The sequence below is a fragment of the Aphelocoma coerulescens genome, chromosome 5 (assembly GCF_041296385.1).
Source record: "Aphelocoma coerulescens isolate FSJ_1873_10779 chromosome 5, UR_Acoe_1.0, whole genome shotgun sequence".
NCBI classification, from domain to species: Eukaryota; Metazoa; Chordata; class Aves; order Passeriformes; family Corvidae; genus Aphelocoma; species Aphelocoma coerulescens.
In genome coordinates, this window is record NC_091019.1 from 31,473,821 (window position 1) to 31,498,945 (window position 25,125).

The 25,125-nt window shown below is 43.7% G+C and overlaps 1 protein-coding gene across 8 annotated transcripts in view; it reads left to right on the forward strand.

Annotated features, from left to right (window-relative positions):
• Nucleotides 1–12,847: 12,847 nt before the first annotated feature.
• The window catches only part of DPF3 (double PHD fingers 3), a 157,704-nt gene continuing 145,426 nt past the window's right edge, over nt 12,848–25,125 (forward strand). For 7 of the 8 annotated variants that reach the window (XR_011151385.1, XR_011151386.1, XR_011151387.1 and 4 more), the window contains exon 1: nt 12,871–12,928. Coding sequence is in view for 5 of the 8 variants with exons in the window: in XM_069017511.1 (XP_068873612.1) it covers nt 12,897–12,928 (32 nt within the window). In the remaining 3 variants the exon portion in view is untranslated. Of the gene's footprint in view, nt 12,929–25,125 lie in introns of all 8 variants that reach the window. The other variant, XM_069017509.1, reaches the window with a different exon arrangement.

The window sequence follows — 25,125 nt, forward strand, 5'->3', positions numbered from 1 at the left end:
TTTATGGAATGGGGATTAGGTGCTAAATCCTGGAATAGCATTTAAAGGTTTCTTATCTAAGAATACCAAATCTCCTGAGAGGCACAAAACATAGCACTTCAGTTCATTTTGCTGAGCCAAAGCAAACCTACTGACTTAAAGTATCAAAATAATATGCATGTTACAATTTTTGGTAATTTATAAGTATTCTGGGTCAGACTTCTGATATGACTACCTAGACTAATCTGAGGGGTAAATCAGGCACTGTCTTATTTTTGGGTGTAGTAACTTGAGAATGTCCTTTAATACTTCTGATGTTAATGGACAAATTACAAGTCTTCATTTATTTGACTTTTTCACTGCATTTTGTTTCAACCTGTTGCACCACCTGCTTTCCTGTAGGAGACTTTTCACATGCACATGCCTTTTCCTGGACACAGGGATAGTGGTCTGGGTTGGTTACTGTCACTGTCTTCTTGTCAGGCTGGATGGCAGGTAGATCATCCTACCCTGTCACCAGCCCCTGGCTGGCTGAAGTGGGAAGGGTTGAGCGGGAAAGACGGATTTGCTCTTTATTAGCGTGACAGCAGAGGTATCCTGCCCAGCTTCCAAAGTGCTAGAGAGTAGTACCAGGTGAGTTAATGCCAAGGCCAGTGACAAATTGTTTCACCACAGTACCCTTTCCATAGGGCTGTCCTTCAAGCTGTGTCCACATCAGTTGAAGTTGGGCTAAGTGGGAGGGCTTGAAACAGGATGCTAAATTTTTTTCCCCTGCAGACAATTGGTTGGGGTAAATGTTTTGTTTATCTTTATTCTTGGAAGAAGAGGTTGGGTGGGTTTCTTTGTAGTCTGGAGGAAAAAAGAAAAAAAAAGCATTAACTGTTGATGGGTTATTTTTTCTGCTTTAAGGAAATAATCTTTCCATAATAAGCTTGAAACTACTTTGATGACTGGAAACAGTGCTATAAGATATGAACTCTATAAGTAAGAAATATCTGATCTTGAAATCATAAGCTTGGTTTTGTAAAGTGTTTCCACTGGATGATATTATTGGTTTTGGCTTTTTTAGAGTATTATAAACTGAATGACACACTCATATTTATGAAAAGTCAGTTTAAATACTATAAGTGGCTTCCTTGTGATTTAAGACTTAAATAAATGTCTTGTAGGCTTCTTTGGCTCTATAGGCTGTAACTAAAGTCACATGTTATTTGAGACATGCATTATAAATCCAGGGTGACCCTGAATACAGGTTGTTAATATTTTTTTAAAGATCATTGTATGGTGAAAAAATACTAAACTTTATAGAGATGTCTTGTATGTTTTTCATCCTTCTCTTACCTGATTGTTCCTGACTAAAAATTTTGGCATGAAAACACTGCCTTATGTGTAGGTGTTCCTCTGATCCTTTTGTTTTGTTTTTCACCTGAAGCATCATCATCATCCCTAAAAAATCAGAGTTGGCTGCTGTATGAATAATTTAAGTGTTACAAACAGATCTATGATTTCAAGTGAACAGAGAAAAAGCAGACAAAATACTTCAAAAAATGGCTTTCAAGGAGCTTCTCTGTACCAGTAAAGCAAAGTGAAAATAACCAATAATGCTGTGTACATACTGCTGTTTGTTTTTTTTTTTTTAAGTTGTTCTCAGATGTAGTTTTGAGATTGTCCCAAGGCTTCCAGCATGGTTTCAAAGGTTAAATGATAGTCTCTGGATGTGCGTTCATGCTTGCATGTGCATGCCCAAATGCTGGAGAGGGACTTAATGTGTGTGTATATAAAAAGAATGGTTCAAATATAAGTCTTGAGGTGTAACCTCTTTGTCCTAGTGCTGGGACATGTATTTAGGGTTGTGGGGGAAAGCAGAATGGTACACAATACTCCATCCCAGCTATATATAGATATGATACCATATATACAACATACTAAAAAATAGAAGTAATATTATGGTGTCAAAGTCTAGTCCCCTCCCCCCTCCCCCCCAAAAAAAAATTTAAAAAATTAGGAGATGCCAGAACAAAGATTTTCTTAACAGCTTTAATTCCACTCCTTTGTCTGGATCACATTATAATTCATCCGTGCAACTGAAAACTGTGTCCTTTCTCCCACTGCCCTGCTGCCCTTGTATGTTAGCAGAGAAAATACACAGAGCCGAAGTGTGCTGGTCTTCCTCCCCGCTACCTGCTGCCAGTGTGACTTCCGGATGAGGAACAAATACCGCAGAAATGCAGGTGCAATCCGTGGGAATTTGGTTGCTACGTCCCAGCAGCTTTCTGGTGCTAGTTTTTCATGGCTCAGGCAGTTAGCGGGTGTTTTCTACAGAAAATTTGCAAAACAAAACACCTCGCACCAAATTCACCGAGACATCAGAATTTTGAGGCCACGAAGGCACAGAGTCACTCGACCATATGACTGCTGAATTCCAGGCGCCTCGTTGGCTCTCCGCGTTGGAAGCGCTGCCGTCGTTCAATCGCGGGCGCGTCTCCACAGGCGGCCCGGCAGGGCCACGCGGGGGCGCCGCGGGGCCGGGCCCGCCGGGCCCAGGTGCGCGGGGCGGGGAGCGCCGCGCGGGAGGAGCGCGACGAGGAGGAGCACGGGCAGAGAGGCCGGGATGTGCTCTGCAGGGTTCTCCGCGGCCTCAAACGCCTCACGCCCAGACGTGCTCACCGTACGTAATACACATCGAGTCTTAATTCGGACACACCCGCCGTATCGTATTGTGTATTTGGGGAGTTAACAGATAGGTTAAGCAATGGCTGTGTAGCAGGACGGAATTGCGTGCACGTCGCTCTTAGCAGGTTTCCTTTAAACTATCTTTTTGTTTTTATTAAGCCCATTCTTTCATAATGAAGCACTGTATGTAGGCCAAATTCTGCACTTACGGATATAAAGAAATGCTGATTCTTTTGAGGTCACGACTCTTGACACTAACATTAGGTAGTACCACTTTCTCCCCTGGGCTGACTTTGAGAACAGTATATGAAAATTTGCACAGAAGATCTGAACAGCAACATGCATGTTTTAAATGCTCTATATAAGCATAGACGATGTTCTGCTTTAGTTTATACCACTATAAATGCAGAATGAATCTTACTGGCAGAATAAACTGGATTTGATTGTGACAATGTTGGACAACTCTTCCTTCTGTTGAAGGCGACTTTGGCAGAACCAAGCCTTTAGGTTAGAATTGCATATTAAAAATGGGAACAGAACCTGACTGGCAGGGATTTTTCTGTTTGTTTTTAACATCTGTAGCCCAAACGTTCAGCCTTAAGGAGACTAAGGCTAGGCCCCTGAATCCAATAACTCTCAGAGTTACCTAATAGGAAACACTAGACACAGGGACCCATATGGAATTTAGGCTATGTGAGTTGAGGCTTACACAGCTATATTGCAGCACTCTAAAATATTCCTGTCTGCTTTTCCAAGGTGTCCTATTGTTATGGGCTCTTAGACTTAGTGACTTGGCATTAGTCATAGAATCCTCTAAATCTAGATCATTTCTTTATAATATCCAAGTCTCAGCAGCCATTGCTTCCTAAATTATTTTCCAGTCCTGTCTGATACCTGTGTGACTTCTCTTCCCAGGCTTGTTTCCACAAGGTATTTAATAGTATTGCTCTCCTCTAGCAAATGAATGGTATCAATGATTATGTGTACACAAATGTCTTGGTGTTTTGCTGAACTAGGGTCTACTTTTCTTGATATGATTTTTGAAAATGGCATAGGGCTTCCACAGGCCTTTAAGTCGATGTTTTAGGATATTTTTTTTATAATTTGACTGGAAACAAAGCTTTGCTGGTGGGTTAGAGTATATATTGGGGTGGGGGAGAGGAAATTAAATATATAGCAATTTCAAAATGAATGCCTATGGTTCCAGCATTCTGGGTGCTATGCTAACAAGTAGGCTAAAGCTGGATGTCCCCAGCACTCCAATTTGGAATAGCGCCCAGCTTTGGAATATAACATGCTTGCATTTGTATCTGGAATACAACTGGGATTCTCATGTTCAATAATCAGGAGGGAGTGTGAGTGAGGGAAACAGCTGCATATCTCTGGCACTAGGCTTTGCATACTGACCCTTGTTGTGTAATCTCTGTGCTCCAGAAGTTTGAATTCATTTCAGGAGGTTGGCATGCATTTAGCTGGGAAAAGTGTTAGCTAGTGAATTATTCCAAATATATAAATAGAGTAAGGGAAACCATTGCTTGTCTGATTATGAGAGTGATCTTAAGCAATAAGCACCTCTCTCCCGTAACAAATGCAAGTACAACTTAGACTGTTTGTGCTATCCTTCCACTTCTCCCAAAGTGGATTTGGCCAATGCCTCTGTCTAGAAAATTGATGAGAGTGGATGGTCATGACTGCTAGGAGAAATTGTTACTGTGTGGGGAGATAAAAGGTTTTAATAAAAAGAACTTGGAGAAGAACTAGCCAATGGCTTGGAAAGAATAAGAAGCTATTGCAGTGCCAAAGGGGAGTGGAAAAGATTGCAGGTCAGTTATGCTTGCTATACCATTTCCAAAGTGTCATAACCTTTAATCAATCATAAGGCTTTATTTTGTGGCCGTTGGTTGCACAGGGCTCCTGAAGGCTGGATTCCCACTGCTTGCATTTTGTAGTGAGATGCTGATGCTTGCAGGAGTCAAGCAGGGAGAATCCTCCCTAAGATGGTAATTTGGTAAGCTATTCTACTTTCTGCAAGCTGAAGTGTTGCGACAGCAACTGCAGTATTCTTTGTAGATGTTTTTATTCTATCAGAGTTGTTCTAATGCTTTAAAATAGTATTTCATAAGGACCTTAGCCATAGACATCAGATGGGAGGAAACATTCTGCTATGTGTGAGATTGGCAAACCCTTTGGGTTTTGCAAGTGAGTGCAGAATTCAACATATATAAGACACTGTTCTTAGTAGGTGACTGATCTTACACGCAGCTTTTTTGCCCAGTTTAAAACAAAGTTACAAAGTTTTGCCCAGTTTAAAAACTGTAGTGCTTGATCATTCCTGGGCATGACAGGTGGCAAAATATTCTAAGTGCTGTAAGGTTTCCTTTTGTGGGTTTCTTTGGGGTTTTTTTTGTGATGCTGAAGATGCTTGTGGTTTTTTTTTCTCAAATGTACAGGCTGACATGCTCCTAGCTGGCTGTTGACCTTTAAAACAAACAAGAAAAGGCCCATCACAAGCAGGCACTGGAAGGAATAGCAAGGCAGGGAACTTGGATTTTCTGCATGTGGCACAGTTGGCCTGATGGAGTTTTATGTGATGATGTTGTGTTTAGACTTGTATTCCGCTCTCAGCTCTTGGGTAGGAATCCTTTCTGTCCTGTCAGCCTGGGATCTGAAGATGGGTTAAATACGTATGTGTGAGTGCTACTTGTAGCACTGTGAGGGAAAGAGTGTGTGGTTCTTGGGCTTACTGGTTAGGAGGCTGGAGGCTCTACAGCCTATTTAGGCTCACTGGAAACTGGCCCCTATTGGTAATATACATGAAAGATGAGAATCTGCCCCTATGTCTATATATATGCCTGGTAAATCCTGTACTAGGAGTCTTTCTTGGAATGGCACAAGGATTCCGCAGGGATTCCACAGATATCTAAGGACAGTCTTAGAAATAGCCTAATAAGCATCATCAGTGGGAGCAAAAATCTGGGCCTCGCATCAAGCAGTATCCCATCAGCCTTTTTTGTTGCTTGGAATTTCATAATAAACTTTGACAAGTTCTTCTTAGGTGCTTTCTGCTGAGGCAGCACAGAGTACCAGTGTCAGCAAAGGCCTGTCAACTCTAGCAAAAGCCTGAGCAAGTAGAAGCCCTGACACAAGGGCTTAGATGTGTGAGAAGAGTGGCTGGAGCAAGAGTTGTGTGGCAGAGCTTCCTGCTGGAGGAATGGCTACTGCATTCGAAGGAGGTGTCCTGGCAGCAAAGCTGATCCACCTTTGCTTAAAAAACAAGCAAACAAGAGGCAAACAAAAAAGCCCAACAAATAACACTCTACATGTGGCAATGCTGTTTTTTTGTAAGGGACGTTACCAATGTGTTTATCTGTTAAAAAGTCCAGCAAAATTATTCTGAATTCTGACCTGGGATCCTGTTTGGCTTGGAGAAATTTGTATCAGATCACTTCCACAGGCTCCAGCTGGGGAGGCTTGGGAACAAGTAAATCAGGGCTGGCTCCATTGTGACACTGACAGCAATAACTGACTCTGATGGGTTCCCAGGATCATTTTATGTTATACCAGTTCTGCTTTTGTTCACTGAAATTTACATCAACTTTTAAAGTTGAGCTGAACTGGTATTTTGGTCAGGTCAATCCACAACTTTCTGTTGTTTCTTTCCTCTATCGAGGTAAAGTTGGATGGGAAATGGAAGAACAGTTCTGTGACACTTTTGAAGCTGTTTCTATTTAACAGGATTTAAAACATAGCTAAAATAGTCTTATTTCCCCCTTACTACCATTTTCCTCTGGTGTTTGGCCAATCAATGCAATAAAATGAGCTAGTGCCTTCTTATCCCCTCACTAATTCTAAACTGCTGTTTATGTGGATGTTTTATTTCCACTGCAACCACCCATCACATTTTATTTTTCTTACTTTAAATTTTTACAAAGTGGAAGATATTTTAAGTTACAGATTGTTTTGAAAATAATGGAACAAAACAAAGAAAGAAAAAAATTAAAGAATGCAGTACTAGAATTCTTTTGTATTTATAGGGAAAAGGGGGTAAAACCATTGAAGGTGTTATTACAATTATTTTAAAACCCCCTTGAAATTAAAAGCATTTCACAAATAATATTAAGCTAAAAAAAACCCCAAACATTAGCAGGTGAGATATTTTCATGCTGAATCTAATTTTCCATGTAGTTAAAAAGACTGGTGTTATTGTTAGCTATATAACTCCTGCATGTGCTACAAAAGCAGCCTACTTATGATAGTGTTTGTTCCAAAGACCAAAATTCACTCTGTAAGCAAGAAAGCTTGAATACTGAAAAAACACAATTGCAGTCATTACATTTAAGCTGTGTCTGGACAGCTCACTTCTGCCTACTCTATTAAAAAAAAAAATCTCCATAGGGGAGTAAGCAGATAGTCACAGCAAAATACTCATTCCTTTCTTTGAGGTGGTGTCATCAGTAAGGAAGGAAAGGTGAAGCTGTTCAAATCAACACCACATTCAAAGTTAGCACTTTCTTTGGATGGGTATGGCAGTTTGTTTTTCTCGGCTGTTAATTTTCTCAGGTAGGGTGCCTAGTCATTATGCTCAATCCAAATGTTAAACCTGTCTTAGAATCATAATTATATTGTGTGCTCTGTGCTTATTAGAGATAATATTGATTAGCAAGGTATTACGTTCCATTTTCTCCTCATGGGCAAGAGGAAGTCATGTTGTACCATTTTTGGGACCACATTTGATGTTTTTTTTTAAAGGTGGTTAAAGCCTTGGGTAGACACTATCCCTGGACTCCATTCAGAGGGGCAGTGAGGAACTTTTTCTGGGGGGGGGGGGGTCAGATCATCTATTGATTGTTGCCCAAACTATACCACCTGCTTCCTCCAAGGTTTAAGTCACCTTAGAAACTCACTTTTATCCTTGCACTAGGAATAGAGGATGGAGAGAGCATAATTTCAGATGAATCAAAGTGGTGCCACCTCTGTGTCCCATTGATGGATGTAAGGTAAAAACTTTTTTTCCTACCTTTAATGCAGGAAGGAGTGAAAAGGACTCCCAAAGGGTTCGCCTTTTTCTTTATTCTTTAATTTTTAATTTATTCTTTTATTTATTTTCTTTATCCTTTTATTTTCCTTTATTATTTTTTCCTTTTATTTTTCCTTTTTTATCCCCCCGCCCCCCAGCTAGTTACTCAAGGAATAAGGCAGACAGACCCATGTCTCTGGATGTGTAAATCATGTGCTTCATGATGGGAACTCAGTCTTGTCCCATCTAAATTTTACCAATGACTCCACGAAAGGAGAGGGCAACCATAGTTACTGAATGTGTGTTCTTCAGAGCATGTGTCTGTTTTATTAGATTCCTTTTCCTGCTTTTACTGTGGTTTTGCAGTGGCTACCAGAAAGACTTGTACTCTCCTTTTGAAGCAGCTTGTTCATAACATTATTTCCTATTGTTGGGGAAATTTAAAAACAATGCATGACAAAGAATCTTCTGGCAGCCACACTAAGCAGATTTTCAGCAGTTTGTTAAACTGGGGACAGACCTGAGCCAGACTCTGGAAACTTACACAACTTCTGTCTCTCCAAATTTTTCAAAGCTTCAGATTGAGGCCCCCATGTACTTCTTACTAGTAGAGACTCTTCTGAAGTGCTATAATGTATTTATTTTATTGGAACATCCTGTTAAAAAATAAAGGGGCTTGATTCCAGACATCAGCATACAAATAATTCAGGTGTACGTGATAGAAAACTGAATAGTGCATACAAAAATTAAAGCTGGGTAATCAGAATCAGGCCTGAAATCAAGACAGACTAACGACATCCAAGAACTGTTGCTATAGTTTAGAGGGGAAATTTTGCTTAAAAAACAATTTAAAATTTGAAGTCCCTTTCATGAATATAATTCCCAAAGTTGTGAAGAATGAATTGTTGGCGCCAATTTTACATGGTATAGCTGCATAGTTCTCTTTGTTATGCTGACTACGTAAATTTTTTTGGAGATGTGTCTGTAGAAGGCTGGTGTTGAGTCTGTAACATTGATACTCTGATATCTTTTCCTCCTCTTTCTGCTAAGCAACTATTGGTAAAGATCAAAGAAAGGGAGGAGGAGGGCTGACAAGAAACAGTGTATGAGAGATGCCTGCACAGCTTTAATAAATAAAAAGGGGTTAAGGCTTCAAATCTCTTGCAGGATGTCTGTGCATGTGGGGCCCTGTTTTGCTGTAACAAGCTACATTACAGCACACTGTCTTATTTAGATCTATATGAATCTGATAGTTTGAATATTAATATATATGAATAAAAGAAAATTGTAAATCATTGGAAATATCTGACAATATTAAACAGTTGCTAAACTACCAGAAGCCACTTCTTTTTCAGCTTTGTTTTTTATGTTTCCCTCCACAGCAAAATTAGATTTGTGGCTTTTAATGTCGGTGTCTAGTTTGTTTCACTTTCCAATTCACAAGTGTTGAGGAATGTATAATAAGAACCTAACTTTCCCTCCCTCCAGAAAATAGCAACTCTACATTGAAACTTAACAAGATAAAAAGGAAAGCAGAAGATAATAAATACAAGGTAAAAATTCTTTCACAGTTTGAAATATTGTCAGTTAAGGTAAGGTTTTTCAGGGTGAACAGGAATATTGTTGAGACCTCACAAAAGATATCAATGCACTTGTGTTATGTAAATAGTAAGAATGTTTGGAACAGAGGTGGATCAGAAGAGCAATGTTATGATCCATGAGACATGACACTTCCCAATACACTGAGAAGATATGACACTGTGTTTCTTCTACTTGGGTAGAGACAAGCTGCAGTTCTGTAAGAGGGGCTGGAGGTGAGGTGGTGGACTCTCTTCTCAAGCCCTGCTCACTCTAACCCTATAGGCACAGCATGCTTAGGCCTTGTGTTAACACTCTAGATGTTACCCCAATAGATTTATGTCAAAACTTCCCTTCCTTTTTCAAAATTTATGTGTCGGCTGTCCAAACATTTGGCAAGCTCTTGTTAAGAATATGCCCACATAGGGTTTTTTATGCCATATACTTTTAAATTATTTATATTTTCTTGCAGCCTCCTTGCTATGTTTCGGGTGAGTGTGAATAAAACTCACAGTAACTAAGTACAAATGTAAAAATCTTGAAGTTATAATTTATTGTATATGTAACTGAGTGTGTTTCAGCTGTGTTGGTCCTGTAGGATGTAAAACAAGAGTAATATTACTGATTAGTGACTTACAGTATGCTAAAATCAGGAGTGAAATTGATTTAAAATTTAGGTCATAAATGACCTACCAATGATGGACTGGTGTATATGTGAAAATGGAGGTAACTATGGTGTGGCATAAAATTTTTATTAATGTAGGTTTGTGATGTTCCCCCTGCTTGCAAATAGTGAACACATAAACAAGTCGGTTAGTTCATTACAAGTGAAATGCCAGTCAGTGCTCTGTGCCTTTTCTTTCAGCTAAAATGGTAATCTAACTGTTGTGGGATTCTACATGAAACACACTATGGGAAAATTATATGGACACGTGAGTGAAGCCTGATGTCTTTGTTACCGCGGGTGAGACTTCCCACTGCTTTGATATGGCAGCTCTGTCCTTGGGTGTCCTGGAGATTCCTCTGAGCAAGGCAGTGCTGTTGACTGGTTCTCCTAGCCAGGAACGTGGGGTCTGCCTGGGAAAAGGGCTGTCAACAATCCAAGGTCATCTGTGCCTGTTCTCACTGTTTGTTGCTTTTGCTGGTAGCTGATAAAGGCCCAACGTCTGAATAACAGGAGCAGCCAGGGAAGCATGTGTGGCTTAATCCCGTTTTTGCAATACATTCCCTGCCAAGCTGCACCAAGAGCTCTTTGCCTGCAGAGCAGAAATGGGCCTATATATCCAACAAAACAGGACCAGAGGGACTCATTAAACTCCTAAAAATGACCTCAAACAGGGTTTCTTAATTATCTGAAAATGTCACCAGTTTGCATTAGAAAATCTCAGGGCTTTCTAGAGCTTGGCTGGATTTTGGTACCTTCTCTCAGTAACACAAATCTGTCTCCTGTTCTGCAGTGTGATACAGTCCTAGACTACTTTTTTTTTTTTATGTGTGAAGCAAAATCATTATTATCGCACAAGCAAATATTGCCCATCCTACAGTAAGTGCTCAAGTGTTTTCCATTAAGCGAATATCACGGCAACAAGAAAAGTCGAACCAGAAATCCTCGTAGTAGCGAGATGGGGTGTAGGTTGCTAGTCCATGGTCGCCAGTTCAGGTGCATGCTATGCTGTTTGTTTCTTTGCAGCGCACACATCAACTGCGTGCTTATGACAAGTCGGCAGTTTGTGGTTAGCTTTTCCTGTGAGCAGTGCGAGTACTGAGCAGGAGGGTCTGAAGTCACATTCAATGTCACCTGGACCACTATGATATTAAATAATATAATGTAATATGATAATGGAAATGTTCTTAAAGATTACTTCCCAGAACTGTTTTGGGATAGATTTCAGCATCTTGGCAACTCTCCAGCTGACAGAAAGCTTATTTCTCCTAAGCAGTGCCTGTAACCAAATGGCTTAGATTGCTTTGATGGAAGAGATGATTCCCTCCAGGGATGTATGCCTGGCACTGTACCTAAGTTGACCTAGTAGGTGGAATAGGCAATGTTTCGGAAAGAGGGACCCTAGACAGACCTTAAATATTAACTTTTTGCAAGCTTCTGATGAATCCTTAATGAATGGGAAACTGCTGCATTACACTTGTATCCCTGTCCTCACTGTGAGTAACAATTACAGTCTTTCTGTTCTCCATTCCTCTTCTCTTTTGCCCCAGTACTGGAAAGTTTTATTTTGTAAAAAAGTTGAGCAAGAGAGATTTTGGTTGTCCTTACTTTTTCAAGTTCAGCCCACGAACTCAGGAAGATTGCTATATCTGCTTTTTTTAGCATCTCACAAACATCTCTACTTCCATTCTTTTATTTGTTGTGAATCAAATTGTTTTTCTAGTTTCCTCCCTTTTATTGCTTTGACAGTAGTGTGTTTTAATTGTCTTTAGTTGAGTTTCTTCTGGTTGTATAGATGCAAAGAATGGGGATGCAAGCTTGGTTTTGGTGGTGCTTGTTTGTGTTTTTTAGAGGGATAGAGGATGCCTGAGGGGAGACGAGACCTTTGAGAGAGGGAGAAAAGTATGAGCTAACAAAGTTGACATTACTATCAGACAAGGAGAAAACTTCATTCTTTGGTTCTGCTCTTGTTGGCGCCTAATTTACACTGGAGCAATTTCGTGAACTTCAGTGGATTTACTTCTGACTGTGAGATCAGGATTGACACCTCTTAAATCACTTGGGTCATGCTCCATAATTCATTCGCAAGCTCCTTTAATTAGTTGCAGGTAAGCCCAGACTTCCTGGAGTTCGCTGCCTCCCCAGGAGTGGGCTCTGCCTGCTCCCTGCCGCGCTCTGGGGTCCAGCCTCCGGCTCCTGTCTCATCACAGGGCTGCATGTCCGGTGAAACGCGGGTCAGGGCTCTTCCCCCCGCGGCTCCCTGTGCCGGACGGCGACGACGGGGCCCCGGCTCCCGGCGCGCCAGAAGTTGCTCTGTGGGAGAGAGGAGCGGGGCTGTGTAGGGCCGGGCGGGCGGTCCGGCCGCCGCGCGTTATGTAAGGGCGCAGGGGCTGCGGGCCGGGATGACTGACAGGGAGAGGGAAATTCCTGGGGGAGGGGGAGCGGCGCTGCCCTGAAGCCGCTGCCAGAACCGGCGGCTCACGGAGAGCTGGCGGGGAGCGCGGCTGTGGAGACAGGGAAGCAGCGCGGGAAGGACGCTGCCGGGCAGCGAGCGGAGCGAGCGGGCGGCACGGGGTCGTTCCCCCGGCGGGGCACGCCGCCTGGGAAACAGGGGGGCAGCGGCGGCGGTGCGAGGGGACGAGGAGCGAGCCCGGCTTTCCCTCACCCGGCGCGGCGCGTTCGAGCTGAGGCCGGAGCGCGGTGGGGAAGTGCCGCCCCGGCCGCGCTGGACCCCGCGGTGCCCCCCGGCGCGGCGGCGGCCCCGGCGGCGGCGCTGCCCCTTTAAGACCTGCTCGCCGCCAGTTCCAGGGAGAGGGAGTGACCTCTGGGCTTTGACAGCTCCCCTAATAACTAGCAGCGCCCGGGCCCCGCCCCCGCCGCGCCATTGGCCGGCGGGCCGGTATGCCGCGCTGCCATTGGCTGCCCGCTTCCCCTGAGCGAACCTTTAGAACTCCGAGACACAATATTCTGTTACATTGTAGCAAAATGGCGACTGTCATTCACAACCCCCTGAAAGCGTAAGTAGGAATCAAAAATGTACATATTCCGCGTGGTTTAAATATGAAAAAAGGCGCCTTTCCGGCGCCGGCTGCCAGCCGGAGCCGGGTGCCGGCAGCCTCCCAGCGGGTCCCTCCTCCCGCCCTCCTTTCTGCCCCAGCGACTCGCTCGTTTTTTGTGCAACACATCCCCGCGGCTCGCGCCGAAATTAACGAGGAAAAAATTGTTGGGTTAATTGGCGCCGGGGCGCGGGGCGGGGGGCGGCGGGGCGGGGGGAGGCGGCGGGGAGCCCGCCCGGCGCTCTCGGGGTGCAGCGCGGGGTCGGCGGCGGCCGCGTCCCGCGGGGGTGCGTGCACTTGACAGCGTCCTGCCCCCGCTGCCCCGGCGGGCTGGCCCCGCCACCGCGCTCGGCGGGGCACGGACCGGCCCGCGGGGGCGCTCGGTGCGCGGTGCCTCCGCGCTCCCACCGCGGCTCGGAGTTGCCTCTGCAAATCTTTGGGGAGTTGGGATGTCTTGACGAAGCGACCCCCCTCGCTTCTCGGCTGGGCGGTCGGAAAGCGGGGCAGCGGGGGCTCTGCCCGTGCGCCTCGGCGCCCGTGCAGGAGAGGGAGCGGAGAGGAGAGGGAGGGAAGCAGACTTGGGTGAAATGAATGACTCGGGACTGCCGGTCGCTGATTTTGGGCAGGAAGTCCGGAGATCTGTTTTGCATATGACAGGCTTTCGCTTTTCAAAGTGGCAAAGAGAGTTGATTGTGTTTCCATCTTGAGAGCGGGCACAAGCCGCCGAGGGCTGCACGGACGGGGTCTGACCTCAGCTTGAGAGAGGGAGGGAAGGAAGGGAGGGGGCAGGTACTTCTGCTGCGGAGGTATTCCGGGGTTCCCGGTCTGGAAATAAGGCTGATTTCTGAGTGGCACCGCGGGAGCCGGTTGTCGTCTTCTGGATCGCGTCCTTTATTTTCCTTGTGGTCTGCAGCGCACGCCGCTAATCCCCGAAGGCATTAGGGAGAGTGGGATTTGGCACCGTATGTGGGGAGCGGAGCTGTCTTAACCTTTTTTCAAACGACTTCCCTGCTAACGGGGGCAGCGCTCTTGCTAGTAAAGCAGGGAAGCAGAGTACCTGGCGGTGACGCTTCGTTTGCACTTTCTGGCTGCGCTGAGTGGGTGTTTTTATACCTTTGAGTTTTGTGAGATGAAATTAAGGCTGCGAGGTTTTTTCTTTTTCTTTTTTTTCCCGACTCGAGTCTCTCCGGCTGGAGTTGGAAAAACGCTTGAAGGTTTTTCCAGGGATTTCTGCCGCTGTCTCTCTGCGATCCGGAGGGAAAAGAAAGCCTCGAGCTGGGAAGGGGTGCTGACATGTTTATCAGCTCTCCTGCTCCGTCCTGGCAGAAAAACCTTTGCTTTCATTTACTCGCCCTCTCGCGTATAACAATCCGCGGGGAGAGGGGAGCGCAGTTGCAGGAGGTCAATCAAAGAAGTCCGAGTGTCCTCGTGGGAGGGTGGCGAGGGTCTGAACGCGCTCTGAAAACCGCGCTGAAGAGGCAGCGTGTTCCCCCCCGTTCGACGGCAGGTTTGACGCTTGTGCAGGCGGGAGCGATTTCTCCCGGTGCCCCTTCCGACCGCCGGGCGCTGCCCGGGCGCCGGCAGCGCACCCCGGGGCCGCACCGCCCGACTCCGCACCTGGGCACGGAGCAGCCGCGGATGTGTGCGCCGTTCGCGGCTGCTGCCGGTAGCGGGGAAGTCCGGGCTCGGTGGCCTCTGGGGACGGCGGACGGGAGGCGGGGAGCTCCCGGGAGCGGCCACGGGAGCACGGCTGGCGGCCCCGGCCCCCCCCTCCCCGTCGGCGGACGGGACCTTGCCGCCTCGCCTCGCACTTCGTGGCACCGTGGGGCTCCCAGCAGTCGCGGCGGATCCTGCCGAAGGGCTGCTTGTGCCGAAATGAATCGGGGCCCGATCCCGCTGCTGCTAAAGTCAGGGAGGACAGGATGAGGCCATTTATAATTAGCTCCCTTCTCCTCCCCTCGCCCCTGGGGGGTGTGAGAGGAGGAAACAATAGACATCAAGTGCTGGGTTCGCTTTTCTCCGTGTGCCTTAAGTACTAAGGCTATGTGGAGGAAGCAGAATTGGTACTGGCTGTCTGACACCATCTGCAATTTTGTTGACAACTTGTTTAATAAAACATTTTATAATTTTCACTTATTCTTTAAAGTTGCTGATCGGGAAACAATACACATGTAAATAAATTATGCATGGGATAAATTAGGACAAAAGCAGTAGGACACATAATAGGGGAGGGATGCGGTGCACAGTTTTTTTATCCTCATGTGTCCTTCCTGACAATGAACGGGAGCTGAATGACATTTGCATTTCCTCTGTCTGCGTTTTGATTGTATCTCAGAACCCACAAACGCCCCCTACAGAAACCGGCCACACAAAGGTTTTGCTCCGAGATGGGGGACAATGTAGGGACTGAGAAATCCCAGCTCAGGTATCAAGCAGCTCCTTGTGTGTGCTTGTGCGTTTAAGAGTGTCCAATATTCGGTTTGTCTCTGGCACTTGGACACACGTGTGGCCTTGTTCATGCTAGACTAGTCTCTCTGAATAATGTATTCCAGCACCTGAGCATCTGTGGGAATGCATTTCATAGAATAGCTCTGTGCATGGAGTCCCTGATTAATGATTGGCTTCTCTTTACTCAACTTGCCTCTTTCTCTGTCCAGCGCTCTCTTACCACTTTTTGGTTCTCTTTTGGTGCTTTCATCCCTTTGCTCTTCTCCACTTCCTCCGGTGAGCCAATCAACCTGATGTGACTGCCTGTTATTTCTGCCATTTATTAGCTTGTTGTTTACCAACATGGTGCTACAGACAAAGATATCTGAGATCTAAGTTTAACAGATCTGCAAGGTAAAGGTGGCAGGTGTTTGGACAAGCACATGCTTCTTCATCTGTAGAAATGGCAATATTCTGACAGCTTTGATGGGACAGCAGTGGATTTGAAGTGCTGAATTTGTTGTTGTTGGTTTTTTCCCCCACTAGTTTGTGTACATATCTCCATATTTTTTGTTTCCATCTTCTCCTCCTTTGGATATTTTAATATGAAGACATTTGAATGGTGCAGTAGAAGAAACAAATGCATTTAAAAAGTATTCTGAATTACTTCAAATGTCAGTCAGAAATCTCAATGGACTTTGTAAACATTAATTAATTAAACCTCTCAACACCCCTGTGAAGAAAGGATTATTGCCTTTGTTTTATGGATGGCTAAACTAGGACAAAGTGGTTCAGAATGTCTCTAAAAGATGAAGTCTAGAATGCAGGCATTCAGCTTCCAGTTTTAGCATTTAGTCCCATTTCTTCCATCTCTGCCTTATTAGTGATGTGCATATGGTACCGTAATGCATTTAATGTAATTAAGACCTTGTAATTTACACAGTCTTGTCTAGAAGCAGAGCTGGTTTCCTCCCACCCCTTCTCTGTCTTTACTCCCACAAATGACTTTTGTTTCAGGTTGTCAATTAAACACACTAAGTGGAACATAGGCTAGGTTGTTGCCATTTCAGCATGTGAGATACCTCATGCCATATAGCGCTCTGCCTGGACACTCACCAGAGGGGCTGTTGCCTTCCAGTAGTTCAGCAGTGCTGGTGCTCTCCCTTTTGCTCAGGACAGCCTCTGGGACGAAAGCTAACTCAGGCTCAGCTGTAGGCCAGCTCACTTATATGCTGACTGCATTGTTGGATAACTTTGATGTGCTTGGGGACACTTACTCTCTGCCAGGTGTTTGGGGAACAGATCATTGCAGATTTTTGTGCACAGTGCTAGAGCTGATCTACCAGGCCTGTTCTGTCTCTGCATTCCCACTGCAAACACACAGCAGCAGTTGGGTTTTCAATTGCTATACCCTCTCAGATAAAATTGCCTTGACAGCCAACTCCGACCTCTGGGCTGCCAAATGACCTTCCTTGTGATGATGAATTCTGTGTCATGAGACACCTGTGAAGAAGTGGTCTGTGTTTGCATCCCTGTTTCACATTGGCAAGAGACCAGCATGGGTCTTGGGGTCTTGTATGGCAAGAATATTTCATTAGTGATTATTCTGGCTTGAACTCAGGCTGGGGACTCTTAACTGGAAGGTCCTGTATCCCATTACACATCCCTGAAACAACCCTATGTCCTGATTAAGTGCTGATGAAGACTGTTTTTTTTTTTTTTTTGGATGTTGTTGCATAAGCATCTGGTTGCTGATTTTTAATATTAAAGTGAAAGTATAATGTGCAGTGCTGCTTTCAGCAGGTGGAAGCAATAAAATAGACAGACAGTTAGGTTGCCAGTTCAGTGTTTACAAGTGATGTGGAGGTGATTTTAATGTGGCCTTACAGAAGGGAATTTTCTTCTGCTTGACAGAACAGGGTTTGTTGGGCACATTAAACCATGTACCAAAATCTCTACAGCAATTCCAGTGTGGCTCTGATGTTACTCAAAAACATAAATGAGCCCTAATGTGACACACTTCAAATGAAAACTGTTGTCCACATGAAAACCGTATTTCCTAATATCTCAGCAGCAGCTTTCAGAGAAAACTGGAGGAATGTTACTGTGTTTACACAGGGAAATATAAGTATAAAACCAAAGTCATTGGAAGGCAGAAAAGGCAAGTTAAGAAGACCTGAGGATACGCTGGTTTTTAATATGAGAGGTTCTAATAAATGGCATGTTGCTTGTTACAGTGTTATGTCTGGTTCCACCAGTCACTTATGCATGATTAGTTGTTGCAGTGCTTTTGTAATTTGTTTTGTTGGTCTTTCAGTCTTTCACAGTCTGTCTAGTTGTGTGGATGGATGGAGGTTGTATCTCAAAATTGCCACTGAAGAAAAAGTTTTAAAAACATATTATTTGTGCTGTGTGAAAGCAATATTGAACTGTCTGGGTTGTGTTACAGTGGCCCAAAGGTATGATTTTTTGGAGGGTGTTATAATTTCAAGGTAAGCACATGTCCAATGGGCTGGATGCATGATACCCATTACACAGGATTCACAGTGTCCAAGTGGGAATACTTTACACAGAAGCAAGGTACACAAAGCAAAGTGGGGATCTGTGTCAGTCTGAGTCATGGGGAAGGTAATGTGGCTCATCTTTTGTGGAGCCTAATGAAAATTGATTTCTTCCTCTGCTTTCCTAAAACTGGAAGCATCGTATTTGAAGGTTGCTCTCAAGAGCAGACTTTGTCCATCTTGTATATCTGTCTTCTGCAGCTTATGACAGTTGGCTGTACCTCTGCTGTTCTGAAATGAGGCATTCCAAAGCCCCCACTGGCTGCGAATAAATAATCCTTCTTTTTAGGATTGTAATTTGATGAATCTGGAATTTTCTCACTCTGATTTGTCTTTCATGTCAGAGCTGAATTTCTTTGCTCAGTAGATCAATTTTACAATCTTGGTATTTATTCTGGGCTCATCACTGTGTTGTCTGTATGTGATGTTGCCTTGAGCAAGAACCATTCCTGTATTGTTTATCCCCGAGGACTTGTAGGAGTGGAATGAATCTGTTCTGGGAGCTGATGTTTTTTTCCCTTGGAGAGACCAACCTCTGATCTGAGGTTTCCCTGTCTGGGGTGACATACTCCCATGTGCAGACAAGCAGCACCAAGGCAAGGTTGCTTGAGGCCTGTTCCGAGGGCTTCATTAGGACTGTGCTGCTCTTCTGGCTTTGCCTGGCAATTTTGCCCAGGATGCAGAGACTGAGGAGTGTTAATCACTTCCTTAGTGCAGGTCTCAGTTTTTGCACTGGTTTGTTTTTTAAAAGGAAAGTCATCTCATCAACGAAATCTAAAAGGAATCATACTTTCAGAATACTTTTCTTTTTTAAAACCAAAAATTTTCAGATGGAAGTGCTTCTTTCTTTCTTTTAAAACTTCTCTACAATTTGTGGAACAAACCCACATACGCTAGACTAGTACATGAGAAGCAGAAAGTGGTTTTCTTTTCTTCTTTCTTATTTCAAAAGAAAGAAGAGAACTGCACGGTGTGTTTTTACTATCTAAACTGAGTGACATGTAACACAAATATCATAAGTGAGTGCTTGAATACTGAAAATTTAAAATCCTTATTTATCTTTAATAGCCTAAATTGTTAGAAGCATGATACTTTTTAAAAAAAATTGTTATATATGGTTTATTTCCTAGCAGAGCATATTTTAACCACAGATTCTCAGCAGATGTCTCAGAAAAGAATAATGCAGTGTCTCAATGGCTGCTGGCAAATATCCTTCTCACACCGCCATCCTCTCCAGTATGGGAATAGCAGGAGTATGTCAGCATGTGTCTCAGTTTTCAGGTTACCTGCCTGAGCCGGGTGCGGTCAGAGTTATGATTCCAGCCACATGGAAGGTTTACTGGCACTCCAGCCTTGTCGGAGGGGAGGCTTCACAGGGAGCCAGTGGAGCAGCAAGAGCAGGGTAGGGATGGGTACTGATGAGTGTGCACTAGGTGGCTGTGATCAGCAGCGTGTGCTTGCCAAATCCTGATACATTAATTTAATGTTCTGCTGAGCTGTAGCTGGGAGAGAGTCTCCTGCTCAGGTGTTGATGGTGACACTGACTACATCAGTGTTCTTCTGGTGAGAAAGGCTGGAAGTGATATTTAATGTCACAGTCTGTTGTGACAGAACTGATCCAACCTGAGGATCATCTCTCCATTCACACAAAACCTCGAGTTCTATTAGTCTGATACTCTCTACTTGCTTTCTAATAATTTTCATAGATGAATATAAAATTCCAACTGTAACATATATGAAATTTTAGTATGCAAAAGAAAGGAACTCTATGTAACTTCTAGTTTCTCCCCTTTGTTTTTTCTCAGATTCCTGCTTGTGATACAAGATACAAAGCCTTTGTTAAGACATTGTGCTAAATTTTCTACCAACACATGGTTTAAGGCTTCCTGCCTTTCAGTTCTCAAAAATCCAAATAGGCTGGAAGGTACAAAGAAAATCAGGTGCAGAGCAGTGAAATAAGGCCATGCCCTGAGTTGGTTAATTCCAGCCTGCCCTACCGCATCATCTGGCAGGGCTGATTTGATCTGATCAGATGCGGGCATGCTACTTCTGCCAAAATGCAAAGTACAGTGCTTATGCTGCTTTTATGCTTTGAGTTGGCTTCATGAGAGCCACAGGAAGATAGATTATGGCTGTTGGAACAAAATTCCCTCTTGAAAATGTTTTGGGTGCTTTTCATGTTTTGGAAGAGTAAGTGAACACCAGTTCAGTGCTTTGTGTCACAGGGCTGTGAAGTTTTTAGTATGGTTCTAGGAACTTTGGAGTTTCTAGAATTCCTAAGGATCTACAACCTCACATGACTAGTCACAGAGCTGGGAGAAAAATCAGAATGGCTGGAGTTATAGCCCAGATAATTCACTATCCAATGAACACTGTGATAAAGAAACTTATTGTGGAGACACAAAGTTAATATTATTTCTTTGAGGGAAAAGTAGTGTTTATATTTTCATTCCACTTCCATTTCAAGAACAGTTTTGAAGAAAGTAATCCATGGATTTGTGACTGTTCAAGTAGTTTAGTCTCAATATTGTTTCCTGAAAGACTGTGTTTAGTCAATGATGGGGGCAAATATATTTTACGTTTATGATTACTTTAAAACCTGTGCAGTTTGAATAAGGAATAATGGAAACAGTGGTTCATAAAGCTATTTTACTGCTAAACTCCTTTGGTGGGCATAGTGTGTGAGGCTGCTCTCCTGAGTGTTAAGAAAAATCACTACTCAGTGTCCAATATCAGAAATCATATCATGAACCCACTTGTATCTACAAGCTTACCCTGATTACTTTTGCCTTTTCTTTCTGAACTACTAAAAGCTGCTTTGAAGACTGTAGTTTTTTGTGTTTTCCATGGGTTGTTTATTCTCCAAGTTTTCAGTTCATTAACCTATTCCTGTTGATGGGAAATGTGGATTAAATCAGGATTACAATTTTAATTTGGAGATTAGTACCTTTTATAGCTGGGGTAGTACAAGTTACGAGGTATGTGAGATGTGATGGGTGAGGGTTGGTGATGAGAACTTCTACTGCTTCGTCATATCTGACTGATCCTTTAGTTTTTAGGATGTGCTTCTTCAAAACTGATGCTTCTGTTAACGTTGATGTTACCCTCCAGTGATCTAATGGCATGTGGATGAAAGCAATGTTAACACCTCCCCAGGGAGGATGGGACCCCAAAAGCTTCTTGCTTCTCTCTCCTCCTGTGCTGATACAAATGAAAGGGAACTCAGTCAGGTTACTGGTGTTATGTTGGTGGCAAACAGGCATTCCCGAGGTCAAAATCTAACAAAATAGTGTCGTTGGGAGAAATAATGTGGAAAACTCTTCTCCATTTTCTGTCACCAGATCCAATTTGTTTTTGTCAGTAGTCTCAGCTAAATGTTTTATCTTCTCCTTGCTTTCCCCTGCCTCCCAACCTCTTTCCCCCATTGACCTCTATGAGCGCAGTCCTGCCTGCTGATTTATCAGGGCAGGCTGGCTCAGCACTGTGTGGAGATTGCTTTTAATTAACTCTCTTCGTTTTGCCAACCTTCAGGGAGCAGCAACCCTTTAATGATTATAATACTTTATCTGGATTTATATCCACCTTATGTGTTGTTTGTTGCTCTGCTTCCTCACATGCTCTTCCTGAGTCATTTCCCAAAATGAAAGGTTTGTTTCAGGTCCCTCATACAGGATGAGGAGGAAAGTCTTCAATGGCTTCTGGGCTGGAAGGATTGACTCTCTATGATCTACCTGAGTGTTTTGGAGGAGGATGGGGATTATGAGGTGATGTATGGATGGGGAGTATGAAGTGATGCATTTTGGGGCTGTCTTGGAACAAGACTCATTTCAGTGACTTGCCTATGCACAGGGAGAGGCAGCTTTGTTTTGTGGTTGCAGCATGGCAGACGAGCGCCTACTAAATTAAATCTGCCCCCTGACTTGTTGTATGACATAGATAAGTCATGAACTCATTGTCACAGTCTGGTTTCACTCTAGTGCCTTCTCTACTCAGCCTGACTAGCCTGAATGTTGCTAAAATGTAGTTAACTTACGTATGAATACAGTTCTAAAGGAGAGTCTCTTTTTACTTGCAAAAGTCTACCTTGGCCTGCTATGAATACCTTTACCAAGTGAGATTTCTTCAAACTGAGCAGAAAGGAGCTATATGAAATTTCTCCCACATGAAATTAAATTTCCTCTTTACATATCCTACAATGAGGATTTCAGGAGATTCCATCATGAAAGAACTAGAAAAAGTATGTTATTTATAATGTAGAGTATGGGTCACTTTTGTGCCAGAAAAGTGCTTTATAATCATGCTTTAATTAAGCATCATAGTCCCTTTTGTGGTGTAATTTCCTCCATTCTTCTGTGGGAAGAATGGCATGCACTATCTGACTTGGTGATGGTCACACTAGTCACACCATCAACCATTGACTCAAGATTGCTTTGCTTTTGGTGTTGAGTGATGTGTTGAAGGCGAGTGGGAATCCTTCCTTGATAGCACTGTCATGACCAAACTGAGGAGTGGAAAAGTGAGTTAAGACTGTCTGCCTGGTTCTGATGAAAGAAGTTCACCAAAAATTATTGTTAAACCATCTCTAATGGCAGTGATTTATGCCCAGAACTGATAAAGGCATTTTTGGGATGCAAAGACTTTACCATGGAAATGAACCAAGTGGCAAGTACTTTCGCATTTCAAAACATAAATGCTATGCCACAGTCTGTTCAGTATGATTTCAAAGTCGGTGGTGTGAGAACAGTTTTACGTGGCTACTTGTAAATACGTGTATTTAAAGCCCCTTTGTTAAAATGGCAGAGGAAATCAAGAAGCTCGCAGATCTAGTCCTCCCTTACTGAGGAAAATGAGACACCAGCTGAAAGGAATACAGTCGTGGGTGCTACTTACAAAAATGTCGGCAGCACATCACTGTGTAAGATCACCTGTGTCACCTAGTCTGTGGTTTGTGTTTGTATCTTTCCTATCTTCTTCAGTCAGCTTTACTTTAAAAAAATTATTGTTTGAGTATATATATTTGTGTTGTTGATGTAATTCCCCAGGAACTAACTCTTGGCATTCTCACCTGGCCAGCTTGCAAACATACCTGGTTCAGGTACTCATTCTGCTGAGTAGATCTGAAAGTAAAGTCACTTCTCCCCTGTTATTAACTTTCTAGTTTTGTTTCCACAGCTAACTTATCCACAGAGTTCTAGGGTTAGAAGAGACTATCTCCTGACACATCTTCTGAATTCCTCACTGCAAAACACTCTCACCATGCAAAGTTGAAACACGGCTGGCCCTCAAAGGACAATATATTTCCCAGGCTGCTGTTTCCAGCTACCTTCTCCTCCATGCACCCCTCAGAACAGAAGAAGAGGAACAGATGAGGGGTGAGCACTCTGCCTTTGGGAAAGGCTCTGACCTGAAAATGGATTGCAATTCCAGCCGAATGGTTCCTTCCCTTGGTAACGGAATTGCACGCCTGGGCTCTGAGCTCTTTGCATTAATTTAATCTCTGCTAAACTTTCCCAGTCAATTAACCATGTCCATCTCCTGCTCTAGCAGCCACATGTGTCTTTTCTGCCGTAGCAGGGTTTTGAAGCAGTAACTCCCTGCAGCCTTTGCTGCAGCAGTTTTCCTAGAGCAGCTTCCCTCAAGCATGGTTATCAATCAGGACCTGTCAGTTTTTTTCCCTCCAATGCATCTGTTTTCAGAGCTGTAGGAGTTTGACCTATTGCTTTTGTCTTTATAAGTACTACTTTTTACAATAGGGCCCAAAGCTGCATGAAAATTTCAGTCTTAGTGTGAGGAGATTCTGCTAAACCTGGATATTTCTTTTGCTTTCTGTCATTTTGCCTCCCTTGGGTTTTAATTTTGCTTGTCCAAAAGGCCTCATTAAGCTGGCCTGTAGTTCTTGTGTGGTTGTTGCAGGCAGCACCCGCAGTGCAGAGTTCTCCTCTGAGTACCTGACTAACAGGATTTCATGAAAGAGTAGTGAGTTCTTAGAGGCTGGAGTGTCTGGGAGATGCTCAGCCCTGGGGTTTGATACAGACTAGCTTTGAAGGGAGTTCCGCACCCACCGCTGGAAGAATGGTTTGTATGCTGGCTCTAGTGGTCCCTTGGCAAAGCACCTGAGGGGCCATGAGTGGCTTGAACATATGATTTCCTGGCATGTTGTGCTATGACCAGAGGTCAGGTTGGGCTAGAGTGCCTATTAAAGCTGGAGTCTGTGCTTTTTCTGTGGAGCATATGGGTAAGCCTTGTTCTGTTTCTATAGGTTCCTGTATCATAAAGGCTGCCATCCTAGTTGGCACTAATTGGGTCCTGTGTGGGCACTTTCAAAGAAGACAAAGCCCAAATTTGCCACAGTGACTCAGTTAATGGAAATGTAGGTTTAAAAGAGGGTTCATGGGTCTCATGTCCAGTCCTCTGGTACCATGTCAGATAATCTCTTTCATAAACTGAAAAGTCCTTGTCTTAAATCCCCACTTGGACTGTTTGTTCCCATTACTTCTCTTGGGAGGGTTCCAGAACCCACTGCTCTGGTTGCTGGAAATAGCATTTTAATCCCTAGCCTAGCCCTACTTGTGACCAGTTTATTCCCATTTGTTCTGGTGCCAGCATGGAGTTGTTAGTTTAAATACTATTGCTCCCTCCATGTCTTCCTCTCCACTATGACTTGTACATTTGTGCAACACTATTATAAGCCCTGTCAGTCTTTGTTTTGATATACTAAACTGTCTGTGCTATCTTTTCCTTCCCTTTGGTCACAGAAGTATTTATTGTCTTTGTTGTCTCTACTCCAGCTTGAGTTACTTGCATTCAGCTTTCTTGAGTGTGAGTAGACAGAGTTGTACTTTGTTCCAGGTGATGTTTTGCCCTCTGCAATAACTTTATTTTTTTACCTCTTCTGGGAAAGCCTTGCTTTTGCATTTGTTTGTGGTTATATAGTGCTGCTGGTTCATAGTTACCCTGTGGTAGATTGATACTGTTATGTTTCTTCTTCTGTCCTTTCCGTTGTTGTTGAGATGAAGATCTGCAAGTTATTAAGTGAAATTTATACTGAATTCACTCCATCTAATTCTTGTGTGATGCTTTTAATTTCCTTGGTGTCCCTTCAACTTGTGTCAATGGCTAACTTTTCTCAACACACACACTTTTTGTGCCAAGGTCATTAATGGAAATACT